At 44.4% G+C, this 18,313-nt stretch overlaps 1 protein-coding gene across 1 annotated transcript in view; it reads right to left on the bottom strand.

The window, feature by feature from the left end:
- MYRIP (myosin VIIA and Rab interacting protein) overlaps nt 1-18,313 on the bottom strand; it is a 216,081-nt gene that overhangs the window by 97,497 nt on the left and 100,271 nt on the right. Inside the window, exon 3 of the mRNA XM_061127836.1 lies at nt 16,075-16,296. Coding sequence (XP_060983819.1) covers nt 16,075-16,296 — 222 coding nt within the window. The remainder of the gene's footprint in view (nt 1-16,074; nt 16,297-18,313) is intronic.

Genomic DNA, 18,313 nt, shown 5'->3' with positions numbered 1-18,313 from the left:
CAAGGCAGAGAACATGAGTTCGATCCCTGGTGCAGGAAGATCTCATATGCAGCAGAGCAACTAAGCCTGGCAGCCGCCACTGCTGAGCCTGTGAGCCTAGAGCCCGTCTCCGCAACAAGAGAAGCCTCCGCAATGAGACTGCACCGCAATGAAGAGTAGCCCCCGCTTACTCCAGCTAGAGACAAACGTGTCCAGGCAGCAGCGAAGACCCAGCATAGTTAAAACAAACAATACAAGAGCCTAGGATGAGTGAGCAGGACAGGGAAGGGCGTGGATGGCAGAGGAATATCAACAAACACAGATGTTTCTTGATGACCATCTGTGGACTGTGAGGGGAGGTCTGGAAGCAGAATAGGAGGGCAGCATTCCAGGTGGAGAGAGACCGCCATTACGAAGAGAGAGGAAGGGAAGGGGGTGGGAGGTGGGAGAGCAGGTGGCGCCAACCCTGTGGGCCTCTGTGGGATGCTCTTTATCTTAAGAGCAAAAGAAAACCTGGATGGGCTGCTTCTGGATAATTAGGAGTTCAAAGCAAATTACTGCACTGGTTTTGCGTTCAATTGCAATGTTGTTGGGCTTCCCAGGTGGCGCTAGTGGTAAAGAACCTTCTTGCCAATGCAAGAGACATAAGAGGCGTGGGTTCGATCCCTGGGTCAAGAAGGGATGGAGGAGAGCACAGCAACCCGCTCCAGTATTCTTGCCTGGAGAATCCCATAGACAGAGGAGCCTGGCAGGCTACAGTCCATAGGGTTGCAAAAAGTCAGACACAATGAAGTAACTGAGCATACATATGGACAAGTTGAAAATACAGATTAGGAGAGAAGCAACCCGTGCTAAGCTCACTTGGTTAGGCCAAGTGTCAGTTGCAGCACCTTAGACCTTCAGTCTTCATTTTGGCATGAGAGATCTTTAGTTGCAGCATACACACTCTTAGTTAAGGCATGTAAGATCTATTTCCCTGACCAGGGATTGAACCTGAGCTCCCTGCATTGGGAGCATGGAGTCTTAGCCACTGGACCACCAGGGAAGTCCCTCCTACCCTGTAAACTGAGGCTCAGGCCTGCCATGGAGGCTTTCTGGGGATCTGTGAATTTAAGGCAGACAACCTGCCTCCCGCTCAGGAAGTGGGCCACGACTTTCACTTCTCTTCTCCAGTCCTTCCTGGGAATCTGGGTGACCAGCCTGAGCCACATGTGACAAGACAGATCCAGGACTGCCCCAGGCGCTGCTGAAAGCATCCCAAGGTAGAACATCTGAGTTGCTGTAAGGACTTACCTATGTAAATAAAACTCCCCTGGGAGAGGGGTCGGGAGATATGCCCACCCCAGATAGCGTGTGGTGAGCTCCTTTTAGTCTTTCCTGGCAGCTGGCTGTGATCAAGGGGGGAGACAGAAGAGAGCCCAGGAGGGGTGCAATGCATCTAGGTGGGGAGGACACGTTTGGAGGCTTCGGGGGTGCTGAACATGGCTGGGCAGCAAAGGCCCCATTCAGGGTCTCTGAATCAACAGTTAGTGGCCATGAGCATTTGCAGTGACATGGACGGACCTAGATCATACTGAGAGAGGCGAGTCAGACGGAGAAAGACAGACATCGTATGATTTCACTTACTGCGGAGCCTAAGACATGATACTATGAACTCATCTGTAAAACAGAAACAGACAGACTTAGAAAACAAACCTCTGGTTACCCAAGGGGAGGTGGGGGAGAGATGATTTAGGACTTGGAGGTTAAAAGACAACACCATGCATGGACGCTCGGTTGTGTCCGATTCTGTCTGTCCAGGGGATTCTCCAGGCAACAATACTGGACTGGGCTGCCATTTCCTACTCCAGGGGGTCTTCCTGACCCAGGGACTGAACCCACATCTCCTGTATCTTCTGCACTGGCAAGTGGATTCTTTACCACTGCACCACCTAGGAAGCCCCTAAAAGTTGTATATGTGTGTGTGTGTGATTTTTTACTTTAAATACACACACACACACACACACACACACATAGGCTTCCCTGGTGGCTCAGTGATAAATAATCTGCCTGCCAATGCAGGATACACTGCTTGATCCCTGGGTCAGGAAGATCCCGTGGAGAAGGAAATGGCTACCCACTCCAGTATTCTTGCCTGGACAATCCTATGGATGGAGGAGCCTGGTGGGCTACAGTCCACTGGGTCACAAAAAAGTTGGATATGACTGAGTGACTAAACAACATCAAATACGTGTGTGTGTGTGTGTGTGTGTGTGTGTGTGTGTGTGTGTGTAGGGGCTTCCCTGGTGGCTCATGTGATAAAAAAGATACACATTACTATATATAAAATAGATAAACAACAAGGACCTACTATATAGCACAGGGAACTTTATTCAGTGTCTTGTAATAATGTATAATGGAAAAGAATCTGAAAAATACATATGTATGTGTATAACTGAGTCACTTTGTGGTATACCTGAAACTAACACAATATTGTAAATCAGTTATGGGGGGTCAATAAAAATAAGTAAATATAAATAAAAACAACAACTACAGCAACAGAAGAGTTGGTGGTAGTTTCAAAACTTCACGAAAAGGAGGCCTGGCGCCCCGAGGAATCCCCCTGTGCAGTCGCCCAGTGGCTGCGCCACATCCTCAGAACAGCGGAGGCTGGCAGGCGGGGAGAGGGGACGTGAAGGGCGCAAGAGAGATGGCAAGAAGAGAGTCCACGCCAAGGCCTACAGAGTCTCAGATGAGCCACTGTTAGCTTTGGACATGCATTTTACCATGTCCCTTTGCAACGCCATCTCTTTCCAGGCAAATTCAATCCTTGGCCTGTTACCAGGGTGAGACTACAAGGTACAGAATTCCCTGCGCGATGTCGGCATGAAATCTTCCTTCTGGGAGGTTCTGGGAAGAGGAGAAACAATCAAGACGGAGCCTTTATCTTGTCTGAATTCCCTCTCCTCTACTCAGCCCTCGATACCACTCAGAATCCTGCAGTCTAATTTGTAGATCAAGCATGTTATTAGATGTGAGAATTAGAAGTGACAACCGAAATGCCCCGTGCCATGATGCTAATACTCATTAAACCATCCCTGTCTATTATTTCAGAGAAAATACATGCTCACTAAGAACATACTTAGTGACTGTCTGCTGAAATACACTCCTAGTGACTTAAACATGGGGAGGCCTGGGTTGTCCTTGAGTTGTCACATGGCCATGAAAAGCACAGTTTCAGAGAAATACTATGTTCTTTCACTCTAAAAAGGGGTTGGGGGGATTTCCCTGGTGGTCCAGTGTTTAAGAATCCGCTTTCCAATACAGGAGACGTGAGTTTGATCCCTGGTGGTGAACTAAGATCCCACATGCTGCAGGGTAATTAAGCCTGCACATTGCAAGTAGAGAAGCCCATGTACCACAATGAGAAGCCCATACACCACAACTAGAGAAAAACCCATGTGCTTGATGAAGACCCAGCACAGTCAAAAAAAAAAAAAAAAGTGGCTTGCACCAGAAGGAAAGGCTTTACCACAATGAAGCATCTGGATTAGGAAGCCTGAACTCTGGGGTCTCACCTTAATAGACAGACCCTCCTCTAACCTGGTCTCTCTGTTAGTGGCTGCCCCCTTCAGCGGCCCAGTTGGGGAGATCCCCTGGAGACCTGGCCAGAGGGCCTCACCACGACTTGGATGAAGGCTCCAGAGCTGCAAAGGGGAGGTGAACACAGAGGGGAACTTCGACTGGATCAGCTCCTGGGAAGGACCACCCGACTCCGCGGGGCAGGTGCCACATGCAGTAGCTTACTTAGGAGCCCTTTGGCTTACCTGAACCTCACACCTGGGAAGCCATGACTGAAAGGAAAAAGAGGAGCCCTCTTTAGTGCTTCCAGAAGTCTCATCTCTTCTCCACCTGAGTGTCTGAGCATTGACGTGGCACCTGCGTAAACCTCCAGAGACCCACCATGCTAGAATACAACTCAACACTGCATGTCCTCCACAGACATCAGACAGGAAGCCTACATAAGGGAGGTGAGATGCTGCCACTAAGCAATGGAAGGCATAGGTACCTGTGCCACATAGATGTCACCCTGTGGCCTTTCATTTCTGTAATGGCTCTGGGCAGAGAAGTGTGTACGCTGGCAGGTTTGATAGGTGATGAGTTAAAAATGAATGAAGCTGGTCAGCTGAGTTAGATTTTCATCTCCTAAACTTGGAAGCCTACACTGTCGTACTTACAGATGACTTGCTCCCGGAGACTAGAACCCCCCCTTCAGCAGATATGGTGACAGGACAAATCTGGCTGGTCTATAAGGAGAATGGGCTCACTCCACCACCTTCAGCCTCATGCCCCACCCAGGTACGGACTTGTCATATGCAAAGGCAGATTACTCTTTTCCCCAGCCATCTTGGGGAGTTACACTGCCCTCTGAGTCCAGGCTCAAGATGCTGCCTGAACATAATCACCGTCCTTCACTACACTAGCAAATTTCAGCACTGAGCATCTGGCCAGCTCCATCCCTGGGCACTCTGAGGAAGTGTTGCAGAGGTCCTGAATCCCTGTCAGCCTCTCAGGAGGGGTCCAGAAAAGGTCAGGGATTTTGTACAAGGTTTCAAAGCTTGCCAAGCAAGAAAACAGTCTGATTAGAAATAAAGCTGAGTATATTGCTTTTTCTTGATGAAGTTTTGAATGCAACAAGCATTCAGGGCACGTTTTTCAGCATCCAGTAACACCATACGAGGTACTTATTAATAAAGCCCAGAGAGAGAGAGAGAGAGAGAGAGAGATTGTCCCAAGGTCAAAAATAAAAGCGTGGAGAGAGCACTTTAATATTATCATCAGAGGTGCACGCGGTGTCGGAAGTGACTTTCCTTGACCTTGTCCCATGGAAACAGATTCACAGGCTCTCACACACTCCTTGGACTGAAGATCCTGAATATAATTTTAGAGAAGAAAATAGAAATTGAGAGAAAGTGGGTTTTAGCAAAGCAAGTGCAAGTCTGTGTAAATGCTGCCAAGGTCTCTGTGATACAATAAGCCCATAAACATCCAACAAAGAGAGAAGCATTTCCTTTGGAACTAAGGTATAAAAGCTTTATGATTATGTGCATTCCTGAAACTCTCATAAAAATTCTGTCTCACAACTCCTTTTAGTTTGTTTGTCTTTAGCTCTTGTTAGGGTTGACTTTTTTTTTCTTTTTTTTTTTTAGCCACAAACAAGTCTAATAACCACATCTAGTATTTTGGCATACTCCTAGTATATCGAAGGGCTTCCCTGGTGGTTCAGATGGTAAAGAATTGGCCTGCAATGCAGGAGACCTGGGTTTGATCCCTGGGTCAGGAAGATCCCCTGGAGAAGGGAATGGTTAACTACTCTAGTATTCTTGCCAGAGAATCTCCAGGGCAGAGGAGCCTAGCAGGCAACAGTCCATGAGGTCGCAAAGAGTCAGACACAACTGAGCGACTAAGCACACATGTACTAGTATAAACGAGGACCAAAATTTTCCTGCTATGTGAATACACCTAGTCTCAGGCCCAGGAGCATCTCTGAGTCTTAAGAACCTGCATGGAGAGCTACTAAGCTCAAAGATGGCTTTCATTGAGCTTCCGATGAAAAAGGATGATGTTGTAACAACAACTTCTGCAAACATGAGTTTCTTCAGCTACAAAATTGGAATACTGGCTCTACATACCTCATGGATGGCTGAGAGGTTAAAATAGCATAATGCAAGCAAAAAATGCTTCTCAAATTTAGTAAGGTCTGGCTGCATCCTTCTTGATGACCTGGACTCTAGTTTGGGTTCAGGCATCAAGCTGCTCTCAGCCACAGGATGAGCCAGAGGGTGCCCTCTGGGCCCCTAGCTCACACCTCAGGGCCTTTGCACTGCCTCTGGGTACTGTCTCAGCACCAGGCCCAGCTCTGTATGGTTATGGTTGGGACCTTCCTGTCTTCTGCGTTAGACTCTGAGCTCCTACAGGGCAGGGGCCTCTTCCTGTTGTTCTTGGAGACAGCCTTCTCCACTCCAGCCGGTGCTATGCTGGGCAGGCTTGTTCCAGCTGTGGGGAGCTGACTGTGGGCACCTCTCCCTCACTCAGCATTCAGTGGTAATCTGTTGGCAGCTCAAAAACACACATGGTGGGGATATTTACACTGTGGAAATTGACAAATGCTACAAATCAAGCTCTTTTTCTTTTTATCCCTGGAGAGCCACCTGTCAAAAACTTACCAGGATACTACTGACCCCTAGCCAGTGCCCTCACCTCATCCTTTTAACTTGACACATTCATGCTGGACAAACGCTCTCTACAACAGAACCAAAATCTAGTGGGTCATGACACCGTCCATTTAAAAAACAAGTATTTATTTATGTGGCTGTGTCAGGGCCTAGTTGCAGCATGTGGGATCTAATTCCCTGAGCAGGGATTGAACCTGGGCCCCCGGCATTGGAGATACAGATTCTTAGCCACCGGAGCACCGGGGAAGTCCCTACACCCTCCCTTCTTGAAACATACGTACTCTCAGTTCTATGATCTACTTGCCTGGCTTGTTCCCCAGTGATGGCAGCAATAACCACTGCAATCAGAGCTAACATCTCCTGGGACTTACTCTGGGCTGGCTGCGGGCAGATGCCTCTCAGTGAGTCCTGTCCACGGGGCTGTGAGGCTGTGAGGCTAGCACCGTGTTACACTCATCTGACTCAGGAGGAAAGCGAGGCTTTGGAGCCTTGTCCACGGGCAGGCGGGGCCAGCATCAGAACCCAGGCCGCCTTGGCCACGTCCCCCGCCCCGGTCACAGCCACGTTGGGTCACTCGCCCTGCCAGCCTCCCATGGCCCCTCTCCCCACGGTCACGTCCCTGTGCATGTCCAGCACTAGTCACCGTGGTTCTGTTTTCACCCACGTGGCAATGATATGAAGAGATCTTGTTGATTAGCTCTGCGGCCCCTTACGATTTTCCTAACAGCCCCCAGTTTCATCCCTGGCTGGGGGAGTGGGGCTGGCTCCCTGGTCCCCACCGTAGGGGGGCCTCTGAATGTCAACCAGCCTCAGAGCCCACCCTGCTACATTCTTCCCTCTGGATTGAGGCTCCCAGGGGCCACAGCTGTCCACATCACTTCTCTGAACCTGGCCTTGGGAACATTCACTGGGGATCCACTGCAGTGGGCATAGGGCTGCCTCGTTTATTACTCCCAGCGCTTCCCTACACCAGCGAAAGCTTGATTTGACGGATAGCAGACCAGGGAATGGAGAGCTAAGAAAGGACCAAGCCAGAGTTTCAGTCAGGCGTGTATGATGGCATTAAAAAATATATATTTTATTTATTTGGCTGTGTCAGGCCTTAGTTGTGGCACATGAGCCTTCATTGTGGCATGTGAGATCTTTAGTTGTGTTGTGACACGAACACTCTTAGTTGTTGCATGTAGGATCGAGTTCCCTGACCAGGGATCAAACCTAGGCCCCTGCATTGGGAGCGAGGGGTCTTAGCCACTGGGAAGACCAACAGGGAAGCCCTAGGGCTGGCATTCCTTCCATAACACCAGAGATCCTGAGCGTAAGGCAGGGCACAGGCCTCTGGATGGCCTGGGTGAAGGAGTCTTTGGGGCCTAGAAAAGAGAACAACAGTCTCAAAGGCCCCTTGCTGAATCATCTAACTTCGGAGAAAACAAAACAGAATTTTAGTTCCACCATGATGCTCCAGGCCGGTTGCATCTATCTGGGACTTATCAACCCCTGTCCAGAAACCTTCCACCCCCTACACCTGCCCAGAAGACTTATCACCCCCTGCCCAACTACAAATGTCATCTCAACAAAAGAATACTCAAAATATCCCGCCTGATTAACGTTTCCCTTATCGCTTCCACAGACCTCCCTATAAGTATGAAGCCTCCCTGATCCCTCTCGGCGCTCAGCCTGGTCGTCAGGCTGACTATTGCCCCTCCTTGCCTGAATAAAGGTAACCTACTTCTGTTGAGGTCGTCTTTCCTTTTCTGCCTTGCCGGAACTGTACCCTGCATACGGGATTCAATTTCCACTGCCACCTCCCAGCCCCTGGCCCACAGAGCGCAGGCCCTGCCCTGGTAACCCTCTAGGCGGGCCCTGCAGCTCCTCCTCCCATCCCAGGGCCTGGAGAGTGGGACCATACTGTAGGTTGAGCTAAACCCTGTCCTGGGCTAGGGAGAGCCTGCCCAGGGCATGAAATCCCCACGGCCACGTAGTTCTTGTCCCCCGAAACGTAGCCTCCACTCAGTGAGAAGCAAGTGGTTAACTCTGCTTAAAGGTGGTCACTGAGTCAAGGGCAGTTCAGGTGACCAAGTGTGTGTGTGCTAAGTTGCTTCAGTCATGTCCAACTCTTTGCAACCCCATGGACTATAGCCCTCCAGGCTCCTCTGTCCATGGGATTCTCCAGGCAAGAAGACCAGTGTGGGCTGCTGTGACCTCCTCCAGGGGATCTTCCCGACCCAAGGATGGAACCTGTGTGTCTTAAGTCTCACGCATTAGCAGACAGGCTCTTTACCACTAGCGCCACCTGGGAAGCCTGTTCAGGTAACTAGGGAAACACATTCATCCCTTCTGTGTTGTGGTGGACACCCTGGTTTGATTGGACCTTTTTAATTTTTATTTAAAAATTTTCTGACCTCCATGGTTTCCGTTGAGAAATCTGTTGTCACCTGAATTGATCTTCCCTTATAAAAAATATATTGTTTATCTCTGGCTGCTTTCAAGATTTAAATTTTTTTCTTTAGTTTTTAAAAGTTTGATTTTTATGTGTGTGGATCTGAATGTATTTGGTTTTCCAAGTCATGTGTTTTTTTTGGGGGGGGGGCTTCAAGGACATCTTCTGGCAATATTCTCAGAGAATGACCTTTTCTCCTCAAAATCAGCTGGTGAATTTATTTGGTTTTTATTTCCCTGGAGTACTACCCACAAGCCTTATCCAGCAGCTTCTAATTTTCTCCACTCATGCTTACAAAAATCCTCTACTGCAATAAAAAGTGTAGCTGGAATACTTTTATGAGTGTGATGAGAAGTGATGTCCCTGTCACAGGAGGCGCCATCCTCTGGCATACCCACCGGGACCCAGCACGGCTTCCCAGCTGAACCATCAGAGCCGGAGCGATAAGAGCCAGAGGCTGTAGACCGCAGATGGTTAAAGGAAAAGAAATGAAAAGTTCTTATCACCAGAGCCTCCTAACCACGGGACAGACACCATGGTGGGCACAAATCATCCTCTCTCTAATCCCTTAGCAACCTGCTAAGCCCAGTGTCATAAATTCCCATTTTTCAGATGAGGAAAATGATGCTCAAAGAAGCTAATAGCCACACAGCTGTTAAGTGCCAGAGCCGGTGTAAATGTGCCAATATATTTTAAAAATTATTTTAGGCAGCATGGCTTACCTGTAGTAAAGTACCCTAATCTTAAGTGTCACAGAGAATGTTTACATATGTGTGTACACACATAAGACCACTTAGTCAACATGCAGAACATTGTATTAATAATCACTCCAGATGGCTTGCTGGGTCCCCTCCCATTCAGCAACCCCTCCTACCCCCAGGGGCCATCGCCATCATAGGTCAGTTTGACCATTTCAGAGCTCTACATGCATGGAATCATATAGTACGTGCCACCTGTATCTGTCTTCTTTGGCTCAGCATCACATGGTGTTCATCCATGGTGCTGCATGTATCAATAGTTTCTTCTTTTTCATTGCTGTGTAGTATTTTATTACATGACTACATCACAATTTTTATATTCACTCTCTGCTGATAAGACTTTGGGGTGGTTTCTAGTTTGGAGGCATTACAAAGAACGCTGCTGTGAGTATCTTTGTGCACGTGTTTTCTGGACATACACACTCTCACAAAGTCAATGGAGACACCCCTTGCCCCAGTTCCATCATGTAGCAGGAGGTTGCAGTTTTGTTCTATTTTATTTGTTCGCTTTTGCTATAGCAGTTATGCTTCCCTTATTTTTAGCCATAGGTGATTTAGGAAGGAAGAATCTTACTGACTTAAATAGGAAGAGGTCTGAGTAAATTTGTAAAGTTCTCTCCAAGCAGTTTTTAATTCCTTCCCATTGAAACCTTGGAAGTGAGGTGAGAGGGGATCAGTTTTCCCTCTTCAGGAAACACATACAGGGAAATACACCCTCATACCTCCGCATACTTTCTGTGTTGCTCTACACATTCAAATTCCCAACATCAACCACCAACTACCCTACTTGACCTAAATAATGCACTTCCTGCCTCAGCCATACCAGTTCTGCTGTCCCCAAAGATACACTGTTTCATGACCCTTCAGTGCTTTACCCTTCCTCTCTGCCAAATTCCATCCTTCTTTCAAATCCCTGCTTAAATGAAGCCTTCCCTTTTCTTTCTGGCAAGCTAACAGAATTGTAAATTGATGGGGACATAAATTCTAAATAAATAAACCTACTGTACACACACTTTATTTATATGAGAATATACAACAGATTTTATTTTTTCCTGAAGGCCATTTTTAAACATAACAGGACACAATTTAATACACAGGACATTTTTTAAAGGTAAGAAGCAAGTTACTTCTATTTGATAATGACCTAATGATCATGACATATGAGACCTACTGAATGGTGTCACCTTTTCCCAAAAGTTAAGAAATAAAAGCTAAATTGATTAGAAGCAATGCAAAAATGTTAGTGCTTTATGATTGTAACTAAAAGGCACAGCTGACAAAGATTTCTTAAAGGTACTCAGTTTATTTAGAATTCGTTACACTTCCTCAGTTTACAAGGCCATTCCAAGATGTCTCTTGAATCTCAATTTAGAGGTTAAGCAAATCACCTGAAGGACACAGAATCCCAGAAAATGCAGATGTCTTTATGGGGTTTAATTCTGATGAGGCGCTGGAAGCTACTTGATTGGGGAGTTGGGGGATGCTGCCCCCAGAACAATTCTTTAGAAAAAAAATGAAATCATCTTTTCTTAATTATCTCATATCCTCACTTCTATGGGTGTAAACTATAAGCCTCTTCAGTTCTTTCCTTACCAATGAATTTCTAAATACTCCCCTGACAGGGCTGCCTTTGAATTACAGAGACCATAATATTCTCTGATGCTTTTACAGTGATTCCGAGAGCAATTCACACCTCAGGCAGGATTCCTAAGAACCCTTATGACAGTACAGCTTACACATTCCAGGGTGAAGCAGCCCATTTATATGGTAAATGTGTTGGCCCTCCCATCAGGGGATGCTGAATTAGTTTGCCTTCCTTAGGCCACTTGTTCCTGCTCTCAAATGAGAACTCCAGAAATTTAGCAGCAGTTGCTTTTGGTCTTGATTTTAAGAACTGTTTGCAGTCTTCAGAAATGAATACAGCATCATCTTCTAAATTGGTTCCTGCTAAACTTAACTGTCTTCATACTGAATACTGCTTTGTCCAAATTTTAGGGCTTGGTTTTCTAGGATCTTTCGAAGGATTTACATTTTGTAAGATTTTTGTAAAGTGAAACAGATGTTCTTCACTGTCTATCCGCCTCTTATGCTATGGTATCAAATCCTTCTTTTCATTTCTTAAATTGATTTTCCGTGGACTGTTTTGAGGGAACTTTACATTTTTAATCACTAGGCTTATCCTGGGCTTTCCAGGTAGCTCGGTGTTAAAGAATCTATCTGCCAATGCAGGAGACACAGCAGTAGGTGGGGAAGATAGATCCCTGGGTTGGGAAGATCCCCTGAAAGAGGAAATGGCAACCCGCTCCAGTATTCTTGTCTGAAAAATCCTATGGACAGAGGATGGGCCACAGTCCATGCGGTTGCGAAGGGTCAGACACATTGAGTGACTGAGCATGCAGGCTTATCCGAGGCTTGTGCATGTACTGTATGCATATCTGTGATTTATAAATAAAAAGAGCAAGATTCCCTCTTCCCTCGTGGTTGGGGGGCATAGTCCTGTCAAGAATGCACACCTTGGAGTCAAAGATTTGGTTTTGGATCCTGCTCCCACCCTTATTGGAATAGTAAGATGCCTTGGTAAGCTCAGCATCTACAACTTCAGCAGGAGGTGCTATTCACCTTGCAGGACCATAAAGAGGAGAGTGCTGGCATCTAGTTAACGTTCTTTTCTGGAAATCCACTCTCTACTGCCTGCAGCCTAGATTCAGCCTTACCTTGCCCAAGCTTTCCAGCCTGCCCACCGCTCCCCCTTGCCTTTGTCCAGTCTGCCTTTGCTTCCTCGTCCTCCCCTGCCGAACTCCTACCCCGTGAAAGCCCAGCTCAGGCAACCCTCCCCTTGGGATACTGTCCCGCTGCTGCTCTAACCACAGTCCCCCCGAGGACCTCACGGCCTCCAGTAGAGCACTGTCCACTCACGGCTGCTCATGTGGTGCTGAGATCTGTGAGACTCTTTAACCTTGGCCATTAACACAGGCCTGGGCGCTTGCTGGTGTAAAGAGCCAGTGCCTCTGCTTATCAGAGAAATTTCAGAAAGGTAAAAATTTCTGCCTAAGATTCAGCACTTTCACTGCCCTGCCATGGCCTGGGTTCAACCCCTGGTCAAGGAACTTGAGATCCTGCAAGCTGCAGTCAAAAACAAATAGAAAGAAAGAAAGAAATAATGCCAAAAGATCAAAATTTCAGGCTGGCCTCTTCCCCATAATAACTGTCCTGCAACTTATGCAAGGAGGCTTCGGGAAGAAAAGAAAAAAGGAACATTACAAACAAAAGGAATACCAAGAACTTGTACCAAAAAATTATACGACAAACACCGACAGTGGACATGTAAACAAACAGTTCATCAGAAAATCAGTGACGGATGGTAAAGAGTTGATTGCTTTAGCACAGGCCTCCTGTGTGGGCTGAGCCCAGTAAGCATTTATGGAGGAAATAAATGAAAAATACTTCATTTACCGTGAGATGTGTCTGTGTACATTTCCAGGAACAAGGAGACGCTCTCTTACATAACCATGTAAAGTGATCAATTTCAGGAAATTTAACATGAACTCAATACTATTCTACCATTATCCAAACGGTGTCAACTGTCCCAGTATCCTCTATGGCTACTTTCCTCATCTCAAGGGTTGCAAAGGGTTAGGCATGCCACTTGGTTATCATTTCTTGTTAGTCTTTAAACATTTCCTCAGTTTCTTTTTTCTTTCATGACATCAACATTTTGAAGACTTCAGGCCAGTTATTTTGCATAGTACCGCTTGGTGTGCCTTTTATGTTTCCTCAAGATGAGATTTATTCTGAAATCTGGAAGGGTAGACTGTCTCTCACAGTACATGAATGGAACTTAATCACCAACACTCCTCAATTTTTTTTTTCCTTTAATTTTTTCAGTCTAGTCAAGAGCTGTGTCAATTGTACAACTTTTTCACTGAACAGCCCTGGGTAAGATGGGATTTTCCAAGTACACAGTAACTTTCTTTGACTTGCTGCATCATAGCGTGTGATGACATTGCAAGAGCTCCTTGTTCAAAATGAACTACATGACATTGGCACACAGTGCTGCCAACACAAATAATTCCATTGCATTCAGGTTCCTTTGTCACAAATATTCCACAATGTGTACATATAGGATAAATGCTCTCAATTCAAAAAAGTGAAATACTTCTTTCACTAAGAAACCACTGCATATATAATTTTTAATATAAGAATGTACCCATGCTAATACACATGATTTTAAATGTCTCATCATATTCTCTCAAGTAGAATGTGACCTAATTTACTTCTTCTGTTCTATTGTTGGACATGTAGATTATTAGTAATTCAGGATGTCTCATTTTTCACTGGAAAATTTTTGTATTAAAAACATTCCATTGCCTTTTTAGGTAAAGGTTTTAGAAATTACAGGATAAAGGACTTGAACATGCTAATGGCTATTGATATATGTTGGTAAAAGGTTATGCCCATTTTGACTTCACCAGCGATGGATGAGAGTGCCTTTTGCAATCCACCCTTGTCAACACTGAGGAGAATGCGGGAAAACAAACATTAATAAGAAAAAAAGCTACTTGAAGTATAAATGTCTATTCCCTTGCTTTCTACTGAGGTTGAACATTTCCACATATAATTGTTAACCTGCGAATGTCCTCATCTCATAGTGATAATTTTTTAATATCTTATCTCCTGTAGGAATATTGCAAACCCATTGGGATATCTCTAAAACATACTGTGGAGTTTATACTAAAAGGGCAGCATGCTGATTTATGAATCATGTGGATTGTGTGAGCATCAAACATTAAGTGATCAGATAGAAGTAAAGGGTATTCGACAGAAGGTGAAAAGAAATGAAGGCTTAAGTTGTCTCAGAAAAACCAAAGCCAGTGCCACACGGGTAATAAGGACATGTGTTTTGATTTCAGTTCCAACAGTAATTTTTCTCTCTCATTCCCTGAAAACAATCTCCCCAGTTGGTCTGCATTAAAGGTAATAGCACAAAACAACAAAAATCAGAGAGAGCATTTTTTATAATGAAGCAAAGAACTAAGAGGTTGACTTGTTTCCAAGGAAAGTAGGATCTAATCTCATTAGATTCTTGAATCAATTCGACACCAAATGATAATGGCTGTCCTGTGCTTCTAGGCTCACTCAGAAAGTTTGGTTTCCCTGCAGAGGATCTTAAATGCAACCATTATGTGTCCTTATTTATAATGTTTGACTGCATCTCTGCAATAAATAGTCAAGAAGAGAAATTTACATATAATTAGAAAATGACAAAGAGAATGATTCCATGGTATCCTATTAGCTATATAACTTCTAAAATAAGTAAGCCATCATTCATTGTTATTAATCTCCCAAAGCTAAACATTTTAAACTAACCTACATTTTGAGTCACACCTGTAGAACCACACCATAGACAGGCCTGGGTGCTTGATACGGTCATTCACTTCTGATGTAGTCGGTTAATATTACCACACAAAGGTACACTCTCAATTCCTAGCGCCTAAATTTTCTGAGAGCAGGACTTTTTACTGTTATAATTATTCATGGCTCCATAGTATCTCAAGAACCATATGCCTATGGTAGCTACTGGATAAACAGCTAGAAATTAAACCAATGCACCCAAAAATGGGATTAATTTACGCAGGAAAGAAAAAGTATGTCATGGGCAGTGGGAGTAAACTATGGGTCTAAAAAGTGGTCATCGCCACAGCTTCACAGAGCTGTTATCCACTATTATTGGGATTTCACATAATATACATACAGGTGTTCTTCACGTAATTTGACATATACAGTGTTTTAAAATCTAATTGCTTGATTATGAACATGCTGAAAGAATATCCCAGTAATACCCTAAGTAAATCATTTCTAAACCAAGAGGTGAATTTCAGATTGCATGAGAGGCAGAGAAGCTGATGATCAAAGTGGATGCAGCACAAGTGACCCCAAATACCATCTCTCAGTAAAACACCGGTTTTTGCCAGGTATTTAAAGCCTAAACAGTCCATTGTAAATTAACTGTTTTTGTTTCAAGAAACTGGGCAGGTTTTAAAAATTGTTATTCCCTGAAATTTTTCACATTTGTTTCAAGTGAGAATATTCCTAAATGTTTCCCATGATGAGTTTGGCAGCGCATCTTGTATCAGGCTGAGGGGTTATACAGCTTGTTACTACTGACACATAAACAAACTCTTCTAGGACAACCTTCAAAATGTAAAAAGACTGTCAGCCCACAGGCCATATGCACCTGAGGCACTCTGACTTCTCTACCAAATTGCGCCTTAGAAAAATTTCAAGAAGCGAAAACTTCCCCATGAATCTTGGACTTCTTTCCTGGACTGGTTCCAATGATGGACTTGAAAAACAGGAAATGAGCTCAACTTTTCCATCTTTTGTGATTTTGGACAATATTAATCCCAAGACTCTTGGAGATATCCCCACAAGAAAGACATCATTATAAGATTAACCCAGCAAAATTCCCAACTTCTCCCTAACATCATCTTCCTTCATGCTCTGATTAAACAAGTTTGGGTGTGTTCTATCTGCATTAGGCACACCAAATGTAGAAAACTCCTCAGTAACCCTCCCTTTTCTTAAGAAATAATGCTGACCAATCAACCACTGGTGGTCCCACTTGGTTGAAGGAAGATGGTGTCACTGGTGAGCTGAGACCCTAAGGGTGCACTCGGCCACTTACCTTGCCTGCTGGCAGACACAGCAGATCCACACCTTCTCGTGCTTCTGGTAGGAGCAGCAACTCTTGCAGACGTTGAACTTACAGTCCCCACACCGGCGCTTGGTGTTGACAAGGAAGGTGAAGGGCGAGCAGCAACGCATACAGCAGTGCTCCACGAATTTCTGGTGCTTGGAGAGGATGCTGCACTTGCTGCCTTCCTCATCCAGCTTCTGCTTCATCTCACTGGGAGCCGGAGGGTGGTGGGGGGAGAGGGTGAGGAGAAGGGAAACAGCACATCAGCTCAGGCGGCTCCCTCCCTAAAGCGGCCCCACCCTGGCCCCTCTGTCTGCCAAGCTACCAGGTAGGATCTTCCTGTAAAACAATACAACTCAGGAAGTCCAGTGGCTTGACATACTATCCAGAGAGGAACCCTAATGGTGGATTAATTGTGTGTTCTTCCATATGTCATATTTTCTATAAGAAAGCACAAAACCTTACTACTTATATTTCAGACACCAGATTGAAATATAAGTTACTATAAAACTAAGCACATTAAAAAAGAACCCTTTAGCTTAATTAATGCCTTTTTAAAGGAGCAGAAGATCATTTATGTTAAAACATTAATCCTCACAACAGCCCTGCTGGGAATATGATAAATGCAATCCTGGCCCTCAATATCCCTGGAAACAAGCACCGAGGATTTTAAAAGCTTTCAAATCAATGTAAGTCAATAAAGATTCTCTGGGTGATGGGCTAATCCTAAACACTGGTGACCTGAGAGCTGGATAAAAGTTAACTCCCTTTTTCCAAAGAGCTCATGGGTATTCTGGGCACACAACTGGTCATATTTATGCAAAACTGCATGCACTGTTTTCTCTATACTCTGAGAAGCAAGGGAGAAACCCTGAGATATAAGGAATCCCCCAAACACACTGAGATACCCAGGATAAAACTGACCGGAAGTAACCAAGTTATTCTGACTTGAAAGGTTTTGAATTTGTTTTTTTCTGTTCAAAGATGGAACAGATGGAACAGAAAACCCATAAGCAGGAACAGAAAATAATTATATTTTTCCATACCCACTTTGTGATTACACAGTTCATCCCAGATGAATCTATGAAGTACATGTGTCATGCTAAGTCGCTTCAGTCATGTCTGACTCTTTTGCGACCTCACAGACTATAGCCCTTCAGGCTCCTCTGTCTATGGGATTCTCCAGGCAAGACTACTGGAGTGGATTGCCATTTCGTCCTCCAGGGGATATTCCTGACCGAGGGATCAAACCCACGTCTCTTACATCTCCTGGATTGGCAGGCAGTTTCCCTATTACTAGCGCCTGCTGAAATATGATGTGATGTATGTAGCAAATATTTTCCTTCATTTTGCAATTGTTTTTTCAACTTTTCATATGGTACGTCTCATCATTTAGAAATGTTTAATTTTTCTGTAGTTAAATCTGTCAGTCTTTTCGTCTATGGCTTCTAAATTTTACATCTTGCTTATTACTTCTCCCACCCTCTACCAAGCACTTATCTACTTTCTATTTCTACAAATTTGCCTATTCTGGCTATTTAGTATAAATGGAATCATACCATATGTGTTCAGAGTTCAGCCATGCTATAGTGTGTATCAGAATTTCATTTCCTTTTTTTACTGTCAAGTAATATTCTATTTACAGATATACCATATTTTACGTATCTATTCATTGACTAATAGACATTGGGGTTGTTTCTACTTTTTGGCTATTTTGAATAATGCTGCTATCAACATTCATGGGCAAGTTTTTGTGTGGACATACATTTTTAATCCCAGGAGTAGAATTACTGGGTCAAATGGTAATGTTAAATGATTAAACTTTAAAGAAACTACCAGACAGTTTGGTAGTTTGGCTACTCCTTCTTACATCCTACTGGCAACCCATGAGGGTTCTGATTTTTCTGTATCCTCATCAACACTTGTTACTGTCCGCCTTTTTTATGACAGTCATCCTAGGAGGTTTGAAGTGGTATCTGATTGTGCTTCTGATTTGTATTTCCCCAATGAGGAATAATATTAAGCATCTTTTCACGTACTTACTGGCTACTTGCACATATTCTTTGGAGAAAAGTCTACTCAAATCTTTCACCCATTTTAAAATTAGAATATTTCTCTTTTTCATTGTTGTGTTATAAGAGTTCTTTATATATCCTGGATACAACTCCAATATCAGATATATGATTTGCAAGTATTTTCCCTTTATTATATTAAACTGTATATTTCA

This window comes from Dama dama, chromosome 24, assembly GCF_033118175.1.
Source record: "Dama dama isolate Ldn47 chromosome 24, ASM3311817v1, whole genome shotgun sequence".
NCBI lineage: Eukaryota > Metazoa > Chordata > Mammalia > Artiodactyla > Cervidae > Dama > Dama dama.
The sequence above is the reverse complement of the archived record's forward strand: the minus strand, read 5'-3'. Positions and strand labels throughout refer to the sequence as shown.